The sequence below is a fragment of the Silene latifolia genome, chromosome 7 (assembly GCF_048544455.1).
Source record: "Silene latifolia isolate original U9 population chromosome 7, ASM4854445v1, whole genome shotgun sequence".
Lineage (NCBI taxonomy): Eukaryota > Viridiplantae > Streptophyta > Magnoliopsida > Caryophyllales > Caryophyllaceae > Silene > Silene latifolia.
In genome coordinates this window covers 19,815,511-19,827,695 of record NC_133532.1, presented here as the reverse complement: position 1 = coordinate 19,827,695, position 12,185 = coordinate 19,815,511, and the positions used below count along the sequence as shown (strand labels likewise).

The 12,185-nt window shown below is 38.4% G+C and overlaps 1 protein-coding gene across 1 annotated transcript; it reads right to left on the bottom strand.

Annotated features, from left to right (window-relative positions):
- Positions 1-9,843: 9,843 nt before the first annotated feature.
- Positions 9,844-11,695, bottom strand: LOC141589831 (uncharacterized). Its single transcript, XM_074410454.1, has 4 exons — positions 11,546-11,695; positions 10,943-11,431; positions 10,823-10,882; positions 9,844-10,326 (listed from the first exon to the last, which is right to left on the bottom strand). The coding sequence occupies exons 1-4, from the start codon at positions 11,693-11,695 to the stop codon at positions 9,844-9,846; spliced, it is 1,182 nt and encodes a 393-aa protein (XP_074266555.1).
- Positions 11,696-12,185: the final 490 nt, after the last annotated feature.

The window sequence follows — 12,185 nt, the reverse complement described above, 5'->3', positions numbered from 1 at the left end:
GACCGGATGTTCCCGGCCTCCTATCATGATTTGAAACAAAGCTATCTTTAGTTTTGGAATAAATTTAAAAGGAATTTGAACAAAAACGGAAAAGGACAGGTAAAGAGTTAGGGAATTCCTATTTACCAAGCTCTTCACCGTCCTGTAGGACAAGTGACCCTCTGCAGCCCACACAAGGTGCCTACTCTCCCAGGTCTCGGCCCACGCAGGAGCACCTCTCAGCTGGCGACCCCCTCGTCCGAGGTGGGCCCGTCTCGGAATCTCCTCCTCGGCAGCAGCCTCCTCCTCGGGGATCTCCTCTGCAGCAGCCATCACCGCGGCGGTGAAGGCCTGCTCTAGCGCCTCCTCAACAGCAGCGGCGTCTATATCCATGGGATCTCTCCCGGAAGTAGAAGCATCGTCACCTGCAACGATTAAAGCAAATCCAGGCCGCATCACATGATGACAAGCCCTTGTTAAGTAGTTTTCAAGCCTTCAAGGCCCAGAAATCGCCCCTTTCTGGCCATCCTTGGCCATGTTCCCGCCAAACTCAATCACTCGTGTGATGGATAGGGTCAAGTCAAGCCAAAGTCAAAGCCTAGTTCCGAGATCGAGTCGAAAATTCGGCAGCATTTCGCTATAATGGCGATTATGCCCTAAAAAGTGTCCTGAAAAAGTTGTCACAAACCAAATTTCCGAGATGACAGGAAGTTTACCCATCATCCAAGGGTCCCTACTATCAAATTTCATCACAAATGGGCAATCCTAAGGCCATTTTCGAAGCAATTTTCGACCTAGCTGTGAAACCGTCTCAAAATTCGCTCAAGGGCTCAAAACTTGATGAAAATTCGAAGTAAATACATGGTTATGTTCCTAACATTGCCTACTACTCATTTCTAGTATCAATTTGGCATGACAAATTCATTTGGGGGAAAAGCCCCAAATTTTCGATCAATTGGGTCGAAAACCCTAATGTTCGCAGCTCAAAATTCGACAAATATGGAAGATTAATGCAAGATTAAAGCACATACCTCGATTAGTCATATTCTAAGCAAGCTTTTGAATCCAACCTTGATAGAAATGGTGAAGATTTGAGAGAGAAATTGAAGGATTTATGTTTCGAAATAATGAAATGAAAACCTTTCGATTTCGCGTTTTTACGCGAATTCTGAATTGGGGAACAGACGCAGAGCGCCGCGCTCTTCCAAGAGACGCAGCTCTTGCTGCGCCTTTTCCTTTGTTTCCCTCCTGATGGATTTTCAAAAATCCGTTATGAGTTCGTTACTCGTGGGCCCATCTTTGGTGCGCCTCTTCCTCGATGACATTTTATCACTTTGGTCCGTTTCGATGATTTCCCTTCGTTTTGGTCCGCATTTTATCCAGTGCGACAGTATTTCGCAGTTTTGTCCAAATTCATTTTATCCCGCGCAGAAAGATTTCGCAAAAGATTGCTCAACCATTTTGGCGCAGAGTATTTTGCGATCGCTCACTCGAGACTTTCTTTCGTGACGATTCGGATGTTCCTAGTCGTCAAATCATTTTATCCAAATAGCAGTAGTATTTTGCAAGATCGCTCGCTCAAGACTTTCCCCGACGATCAAGATGTTCCTAGTCGTCGACATATTCCCCAACAAGAGTCCGCTTGAGACCGACGCAAGCGATTCAACTTCCAAATTTCGCCGCAATTCGCCGAGACCGACGCAAGCGGATTCCCACAGCAGCTTTCTACCAACGTCCTGCTTTTTCAATATTTCTTGTTTCCCCGGAGTTCGGCAGGTGTCGTTCTCCAGAAGTTCCTATACCCAAACCTTAGTTACCTTTAGGTCAGAACTCATATTTGGCCGCCTCCCTGTCAATGCTTTCCTTTAGGGTCCCACACCCTAGCACGTTCATATATTACCTTTAGGTCTTAACCTTAGCTCCTATGCACCTCCGAAAGCATCTCGAGGAAGAAGTCTCAGGTATGGTCCTTTCTTATGGCTGGCGAGCCTCCTTACGTAGTCTAATGGACTTTAAACGACCCTCCCGATAGTCGACGACTCTAAAATGTTCCCGACGATAGGTCCTTGGCTCGACCCCCTGAGCCGCCTCGCGTCGCCATAGTCGTCAGTTGTAATCTTCGATTGACCTGATGGCTATACTTTGACTTTCGCCTTGTCCAAGCCTCGGTCAAAGTGGGGGCTCAGAGACACCTCGTTTCCGCACCCCTCGCAAACCACCCGGTGATGATTGGGCCGCATGTTTGATTCGCGGAACGATTAGTGACAGTTCGTAAGATTATCGTCAAGTGATTGCTCAAATATAAATGTCAACCTCTTAGTTGTCATCTACGTGCCGATACGGTCGTTTTGGCGATAATTAGAGTACATTCGAGTCCGGGTCAAAAACCGTCTCCATTTTCTCGATAGTTGTTAAATCCCGAGTCGGAATGTTCGAATGTTCCTGGATATTTCTATTCCATATTCATCAAATTTTATCTTTTGGCAAATAATATCCCGTAATATTCAAAAGATAATCAAATTAAATCCGTCCTACCATAACTTAAACGCGAAATCTTTCTTAGCGGAGGAAACCTCCGGGAACAGGCGCGCACTGCCGCGCTCTCTTCCAAGAGACGCATGGGCTCGCTGCGCCTCTTCTCGTGCCCTTCTTTGCATGATTTACGTATCTTTTTTATATCTTTCCGAGATTCACTTCCAAAGAGTCTCCGAAACCCTATTCCTTCACGTGATTAGTATAAATAGGAGCTTTCGTTCCTCATATTTCTCACGCGAGTGTCCGCCCTTCTCTTCTCCCTTTGCATTCTAGACTTCGTTCTTACTAATTGGCGCCTACGTGCTTGAACCTTCGACCACGTAAGCTCGGATCTTTCCGGGTACCAGCCTCTCCGTTGCATGACCGACCAATTTGACCACTACACTCAATCAATCTAATTAATCAACTTGTTAAATCGTTTTCCTCTTTCGAGGGCATTCTTTCCTTGCATTCGCGTCGAGCATTCATTAATCGATTTTCTTAGTTCTTCTCGTTCCGTCAACATGTAAGTCTGAGGGTGTAATCTCTCCTTTTATTTATTGTATTTTATTTAATCGTCAATTGTAAGGTTTATGTCGGAAACACCATTTGAAACCGATTTCTAAAAACCGTCTTTAAAACCTGTTTTTGCGGATTTCCGAGTGAGAGACGACGTCGAGAAAAGACGCAGCAACCGCTGCGCCTCTTGAAGGAGCGCATCACCGCTGCGCCTCTTCGTGAGGCCGCCAGCCTCGCTTCTTTTCTTCTTCCTCCGTCCTCCTCGTAATTCATACCAAAAATTGTTCCTTTTGTTTTGTTCTTTAATTCTTCATCACGGTAATTTATAAATCATATGTATATTGTATATAATTCATCATTCATGCTTAATTAGTCGTCAAGTCCGGCTTAAATCCCAAATAATCAATATTTGCGGGTTTTCGTCATTAATTCAAGTTTCGGGTTTTAGAAGTTCAATCTGTTCATATTGAGTTTCTGGAATTCGTTATTGATAAATTTGCATCTGTTTATTTATTGTTCATCACTAATTCGTCATCGTTCATCGTGTTTAATCTAATGCGTTTTGTTAGTTTAATTAATCGTTCATTAACATCGACCCTTCACATGTTTAATCTGTCTTCGTCTCCGTCTCATCCATGTTTATTGTTTTATGACTCAAATCACATGTTAAATAATCTGTAAATCACTTTCATCCGACTAAATAATATCAATCAGTCCATTAAATTCACCAAATAACGATTAACAATTGCAGTTTTGGCTTCACAGCCAGAGTTCGTCCTTGGAACAGACGCAAAGAATCGCTGCGCGCTCTTCCAAAGGGCGCATGTCTCGCTTCTACTGTTCCAGGACGACTTCTGTCCCTGAACTCCTTTTCTGCCTTGACCTAGATTAATTAGTTTACGTATCAATTAACTAATATTCGTAATATCGCTAATTCCTGTTCGTTGATTTGTTATTTTTATTCTTTTATTCGTTTTATCAAATCATCCGTTTTATTGGTATTTTCGACATAAATCAATTAAATCCGTTGTAATTAATGTAATTTCCATTATTGTAATTTATTTCATTTATTTCATTGTTTTGTATGCTTCCACATGTAATTGAACATTAAATCCAACTTCGACCCCAATTGTTTGCCTAATTAATTGTTCACCGACTTAGTTAAATCTCACATGTTAGGATTAATCTATTGGATGTTGCATTGCATGCATATAGCCGACGATATATCAAGTACGAATAAACTCCCTAATCATTAGTAGAGGCCGCTATCGAGGCGGGCGGGATTAGGTGTTCGATCAAAAGAGCTTCCTAATACGTACCCTCACCCCTTACTCCAGATCTCCGTGAGCACCCGTGTTCATTGGCATCCACGAGAGTCATTCTAGACATAGAATGCTAAGGGTAACGATTGCTTAGTGTTCATGTCTTTACTTTGTGTCTTGACATGACACGAGGTATTCGAACGGTTCCAATTTCCCATAAAAATTGGTGGCGACTCCATACAAAATGCAAACGCTTGTTTTCGAGCCCCTTCACTCCCAAGCGCCCCCGTGGGCGGCCCGCTGTCCACACTAATATTATTTGAACTAGAAGAATATTAATCTTACTAAAATTTGACCCAAAACTATTGTTTGTCCTCTTGAATATTTCGGTCAAGAGTAGATGAATTTTGGAGTATTTTATCTCTCTAATTTCTCATTAAAATGTAGAGAGGAAATTTAATTTCTTACACTAGAAATTTTTGGTGAAGTTGTGAATGAATTATTACACACTAGCTTTTGCATGTAGTGTGTTAGTGTGTCAAATAAGCAAAAACATTTGCTCATCTTTATATGGGAAAACCGAAAAGGGAAGGAGAGAGAGCCCAATGCATGCTCTCCTTTTCTTCCCAAGAGAAGGCTATGTATGCAAGGCTATGAGTAGTATTCATAATTGTGTTTTCCACTTATAAATAATCAACACAATTTTATCCTCATGCTCCCTCCATTTCGGTACACTCACATAAAATGGATGAGTCCATTTTATTTGTGATTTTGTCAATATGTCACATGTGACACATTACAAGACATCTTATATATAAAATGTATTTTTAACAATTAAAAATCAACATATTAATAAAATATGTCATTTATAAAAATAACATGGTAATTCACAATTACTTGTACCAAAATGGTTTTCCAATTATAAATCACAATATCTTGTATTTATAATAAATTATTCATTCTGTATCAATTATTTCCGTAAACAATAATTTCATCTAAGTAATAAAACAATTCGATTACTTAGACCGTATCTTATTATAATCAAATATAATAAGACACGTAAATATTACTTCCAAAAATCGTCCGTCAATTTTAAGTAATTTAATTAACTCGTATCGTCATACGATCAATTAAATAATCAATTAAGAGTGTTACCCTTTAGGTATGACCTAAGGGGATCAACTGATCACCACCGTCGCACGACAGTAATGTCAAACTCTAGTCAGCCAATCATTACCGATATATGTGGACCAGTTGACTGTAAATATTACATCCCACATCAATGTTGTCAGGATCGGGATTCTACTTTGGATCGATGGGGAGGGTAGGATCGAATCGGTAGAATCGGATCGTAGAATCGCAAGATTCTACAAACTCACTAAATATAATTTTTTATTTGGTAAAACATATAATTGAAAATCAAAACACTTATTTATTAATATTTATTCATAAAATATTGGTAAGTAATGATTTTAGTATCATTGTATGAACAACTTACACGAAATTTGGGTTTTACGGTATCATTATATAAAAATATATATTAATTTTTTTATTATGAAATCGGATCGTAGGATCGTAAAATCGTAGGATCGTATTATGATCTCATCTCTAGAAATTTTCAAATTAATAGGATCGTAAGATTTTACAACTATGATAGAATCGTAGGATCCAGGATCGGTCAAACATTTTTGGATCGTAAAATCGTAGAATCGTTGGATCGAATCGCGATTCTGACAACAATGTCCCACATGTATTCTTAAAATGAGATTTAATAATGATATTTAAATCATGTGATCGCACTATTGTTGAGGACACATTTCCCAACAGATTGAACCCTTTAGGAATAGAAGCAGTTGTAGGCTCAGAGTGACTCGCGATATTAGGCATCTTCACAGAACTAATAGTAGAAATAGAATTGTCTTCTTCAAAAGACTGGTCTTCTACAAATAAAAAGTGTTCAAGATCGGGCTCAAAAGTACTCAAGACTTCCTTTTGATTCTTTCTCAGTAGTCTTTGTCTATAGCGAAAAGTCTTCTCCTGTTCGAGATCACCGGCACTAATTCCGACCTGTTAGACCCGGGCATAAACAACACTAGAAAAAATAAATAAGAACTGTCTCAAGGAATTGAAATTCCCTGAGACGAAGACAAACGAAAATAAACAAATAAATAGGCTAATTGCTTTCCCGGCAACGGCGCCAAAATTTGATACCATCGTTTTAGTACCAAAACTAAATACCTAAGACTACGAACAGAAGTTAGCGGAAGTAGGGTCGATCTCCACAGGGAGGTTATTACATCTATCTGCTAATCTAAGTCTGTCTGGTAATAAATGGGGGTTTTAAAGTTGATTTCTAAACTAAAAGTGACTAACGCAAGAGAATAAGAGAAAAGAGCAGTAAAACAAACATTAGCAAAAATATGTGATCAGATAAAGAGAAGTATGCTAGGAATTTGGTTCACCATGGCAATTAATCAACTCAGTCATAAATAGTTCAGACGATCTAATGTGAGAAGGGCAAGGGAAAGGTCCTTCCGGTCCGCTATCCACCCTAGATTACAACTAAATTAACTTCCATCCTCATTAGGGTAGTCTACTGCTCATAACAGGTCTGTTCATTCCAATCTTTCGATCCAGGATTGAATTTAACCAATTTAATGGGTCTAGAAGTGTGCACTCAACTAAACGATTACAGTTATATTGTTAATGAAACAATTCTCACAAATTAATCATCTAACTTATTTACAACATCGTCAACTCACTACCATGGCTCCCCTAATCCTAACATAGTGGGAATTAGCTACTCATGCTATTAATGACACTAACAATAATAACAACGAATAAACTAAAAAAGACATAATAGATGAGTATTAAAGATGAAGCATAAATTAATAAAGACAATAAATAAACAGAGATTAAGGAACAAGAATTAAGAACAAACAAAGTAGAATTAAATTAAGAGTGAAGAGTGAAGAAAGATTACAAAGGTAAGATCCAGAATTAAAGGGAAAAGTAACGTAGCAAAGAGAAAGGAGCAGTGTGCTTAAGAGAATGATTAAGAGTAATAGAGTATGATCCAAGATAATCTAACCTAATGACGTCTTCACCTTATATAGGGAAGCGTTTATTAACTAAAACATAAACTAATCACGGAATAAAATCCCGTGTAATTAAGCATAACACTCGATGGAGGCATTTGAAACCTCTCGATCAAGTAATTCTTCAGCATATCCTCTCGATCGAATAGATATGGCCTTCGATCTAGAGCTTCTAATTTAGCCTACTTCGATCGAGCTCAGTAGGGTCTCGATCGAACACCTTGAACCGTCAAAACCACTTGATCGACCAAGAAAGCACTTGATCGAGCAATTAGCCACTGAAAATAGCTTGCACTTCGTTTGGTCAGCTTCTAAGAACTCCCTCACGCTTCCCGAGGCACAGCATTTCCGCTCCAAATCTTCCATCTCCTTAAATGCATGCTAAGAGGAACGAATAAGGCGCGATTTCACCACTTTGAGGTTTGTTCCTGCAAATGAGACGAAACAAACCAAAGTAGCCTATTCGGGGCATTTTGCAATACAAAACTATAAAAATGACATAGAAATGCTTGCAATAAGAGGCTAAAAAGACTATATAAATTGCACGTATCAGCACCGAAAGCTTGTCAGGTTCCTCTGCCAACCACCAAACAAGCTTACCAATAATAGCTTGATTCCAAATATGACTTTGTTTTAACCCGAAACCTCCTTATTTCTTAGGGACACACACTTTTGACCAAGCAATAAAAGAGGCCCTATTATATTCTGTACTACCTTCCCACAAGAAATTTCTACAGATTGAATCTACTCTATGCAAAACTCCTTTAGGTAGTACAAATATGGAAGCCCAATAATTATACAAAGTAGCAAGTACAGAATTTACCAATACAAGACTACTTGCATAAGATAATATCTTGGCTCCTAAATTCTTAATTCTGTCCACTATCTTATCAATTAACACTGCACAATCTTTCTTTTTCAATTTTCCTGCAGTAATAGGAACACCTAAATACTTAAAAGGAAGCCTGCCTTCCATGAAACCAGAAACAAAGAGAATATCTCTCTTAAGATCTTCAGACACCCCATTAAAATAAGCATAAGACTTCTGTGCATCCATATTCAGACCAGATGCTACAGAAAAATCAGAATAGGCTCTCAAAATTACCATGATAGAACTGATATCTCCCTTACAAAATAGTAACAAATCATCAGCAAACATTAGATGTGTTAACTGCATTTTGTGACAAAGGGGATGATAAGAGAATTCTAGTTTCCTAGTAGCACACAACAGTATCCTGCTCAGATACTCCATACAGAGTGTGAACAGAAGAGGTGACATGGGGTCACCTTGTCTTAATCCTCTCTTACCTTGAAAATATCCAAAATTTTCACCATTTAAGGTAATAGAGAAAGAAGTACTTTTGACACATTCCATTATTAACTGGCAAAAATGAGGAGGAAAATTGAAGGCCCGCAATATCTCATCCACAAATTGCCAACTCATAGAGTCATAAGCCTTCATCAAGTCCATCTTAAACATACATCTGGGAGAACTATTCTTCTTATTATATAGTCCAACTAGATCTTGGCACACTAAAATATTTTCAATTATACTCCTCCCTTTGATGAAGCCTCCCTGATTTTTACTCACCAACTCAGGTAAAATATCAGCTAGTCTAGTGCAAATGAGTTTTGATATGCATTTATACAAGATATTGTAACAGGCTATGGGTCTAAATTGTGTAACCTGGGTGGGCATCTTGCATTTAGGGATAAGTGTGAGAATTGTAGAATTAAGCTGCTTGAGAAACTTACCAGAATGAAAAAAATCCTGAACAACATCACATACCTCATCTCCAATAATTTTCCAAGAGTCTTTGAAAAAGCACTAGAGAAACCATCTGGTCCAGGAGCTTTGTTATCTGGAATTGAAAAGATAGCAGCTTTGATTTCTTAACTAGTGACAGGCCTGAGTAAAATACTCCAATGATTATCATTACACACAGGCCCTTTCCTAACAATCTGAGGATTCACAGGTACAGTTTGTTTCTCTGTCCCTAACAACTGAATGTAATACTATAAAAAGGAATTCTGAATCCTTTTGAGGATGCTCATGTTCCTGCCCATTCATATCAATGATTGATAAAACTTGGTTTCTCATAAAATTGCTTCTAATCACTCCATGGAAATACTTTGTATTAAAATATTCATCCTTAATCCAAGCAGCCTTAGCTTTCTGACTCAAGAAAAGATCATTAGCAGACTGCAACTCTTTATACTCTCCAATAGCATTTTTTTCCTTTTGCAAACACATAGTGTCTCTAGGATCAATAGCAAGTTGTGCTTGGATATACCCCATGTTTTTCAAAGCAAGTACAACACTGTTTTCAATATCTGAGAAGAAATCCCTATTATATTGTCTAAACTGAGGTTTTAGTTGCTGCATTTTCTTAACTAGACAATACATTTTAGTACCATACCCTGTACTCTTCCACCATCCTTGTAAGAGTAAGATAATAGGGTGCCTTCCCTCACATATTAAAATACTTGAATGGTATTTTAAAATTACTCTGTTGAGCATTACTCTTCAACAGACAAGGAGTGTGATCAAAAATACCTTCAGGAAGGAAATGAGCATAGATATTAGACATCATATCACTCTGTTCTTGATTAACTAAAGCTCTGTCCAGTCTGCTATACACTCTAGTATTAATATCCTGCTTGTTGTTCCAAGTAAAGAAGGAACCTCTTGCAGGACTATCCACCAACCCACGTCTGGTCAAACATCTTTGAAAATCATCTATTTCAGTGTCACTACTACTGCCTCCTAACCTTTTAGCATGGTATAACACACAATTGAAATCCCCACACACTAACCATGGTTCAGTTATGTGTGCAGAGAAATCCACCAACTGATCCCATAAAGCTTCCCTTACCTGAAGTTCATTAAAGGCATACACCATAGATAAATAAAAGGTAGTAGAAGCCAACTCTTTAACCTTCATATTTATACACTGAGCAGGGTAATTAATAAAATTCACATGAAAGATAGCAGGATTCCAGAGAATCCAAACCCTACCACCTATATGAGCACTATTATTAGTAGACAAACTCCACCCATCCATAAGTATATTTTTCAAACTATTTAGAGCCAAAGTTTTAACCTTAGTCTCTAGGAGACCAAATAATCCCACTTTATGCATATGCATGAACCACTTCACATGTCTTTGCTTAGTGGGTTTGTTTAATCCCCTTACATTCCAGAAGCCAATGTTATACATTCCCCACCACTTGATGTGGAACACTACCACTCGTCCCAATTCCTACCTTGGGAGTATTTGATTGGTTAAACGCTTCTAGAAAAGAATGTTGACCAAATTTATGAGCACTATAGGCACCATCTTTAACCTCTTATCTACTCATCCTCATAATAGGTCTAGCATGAGAAGGGCCAGAAGTGTAACTGCCATTCTTAAGTCAAACTACAGGAGTTTTGAATTGGATTTCAACCTGAGCAGTAGACTGGATTACCTCATCAGGAGTAGTTTCCATAGGTCCCTTCCCTTTATCCTGTTTAGAAACCACATTCTTAGGTTTTTAAACTTTGGTGACAATTTTCTTAGGAGGTACAGTGGGAGTAAGTTGCTTCTTGGCCGTTCTACAGTCACTTGCATCATGACCAACACCATTACACACACTGCACACCACAGGTTTCCACTCATACTCTACCTCAATCTCAACAATATTGCCATGTTCATCCAGAAAATTAACTTTATCATTTAGGGGTTTTCCAAATTCTATATCAATCATTAACCTAGCATACCCAATCCTCACCTTATCCTCAGTTGCAGGGTCACACTTCACAAACTTACCTAAAAGTCCAGAAATTTTAGCAATCCCTTTTCCCCAAAACTTTAAAGGTAATTTATGTAACTTGACCCACACAGGGACTGATTGAACAACATGCTTAACCAATTCAATTTCAGGAGTCCATGGTTTAACTATCAGCGGCTTATTATCAAACATGAAATGGCCTTGTTTCAAAAGAGTAGTACGCGCCGCTAAAGACTTAAAGCGAACTAGAAAAACACCATTTGGTAGAAAAGAAATTTTATCTACCTGCTGATTAGACCATAATCACCGTATAAAACCTTCCACAATTTCCCATGGAGGGTTAGCACCAAGAATGAAACAAAAGACTGAATTTTTCCAATAATCAAGTTCAATTTTTACCTCAGCTTCAGTAAATTGCAGCAATTCTTCAGGTTCCTCCTCAATTGTATCCAAGACAACGGGGATGGAAGTATTAGCCACCTCTTCCACTACTGGTTCATCCACCAATGTCTCCAGATTCAGAGGGATTATACCAACCACCTCACTCATACTTTTTTCTTTGATTACAACCACATTAGTCGGGCCACTCTTTTGTGTCAAAACCGGAAAGACATTTGAACTTGTTGAAGAAAGGAGATCAAATTTATTAGTATTTGATTGATTTTTGTGATTTTTTTGTAAAGAAACCGAAGATCTATTCTTTGTTACAGCCAGTTTGAGCAGTCTCAGATCCTTAGGGTTCCTCGTTTTCAAATTCGTTCAATCGCTCTTTTTTTTTTTTTTTTTTGGGGGTCTCTCTCTCTTCATTTTTTTAGGTCTCCTAGTAAATTTTATGTCCCAATTTACTAGTTATTAAAGTAATAGGTGAGAGGGCACACAATGACAATTAGTTAGACAACACACAATAAACTAACATAAAAAATGGGAATTTTCCCATGCAAAAAGGCGGTAAAAGTTTGTGAGTCATCATAATCAAAATGTAACCATCTTAATGCATGTTGGACTCCTTTATATTCATATTAAGGTGGTAAAATTTTTA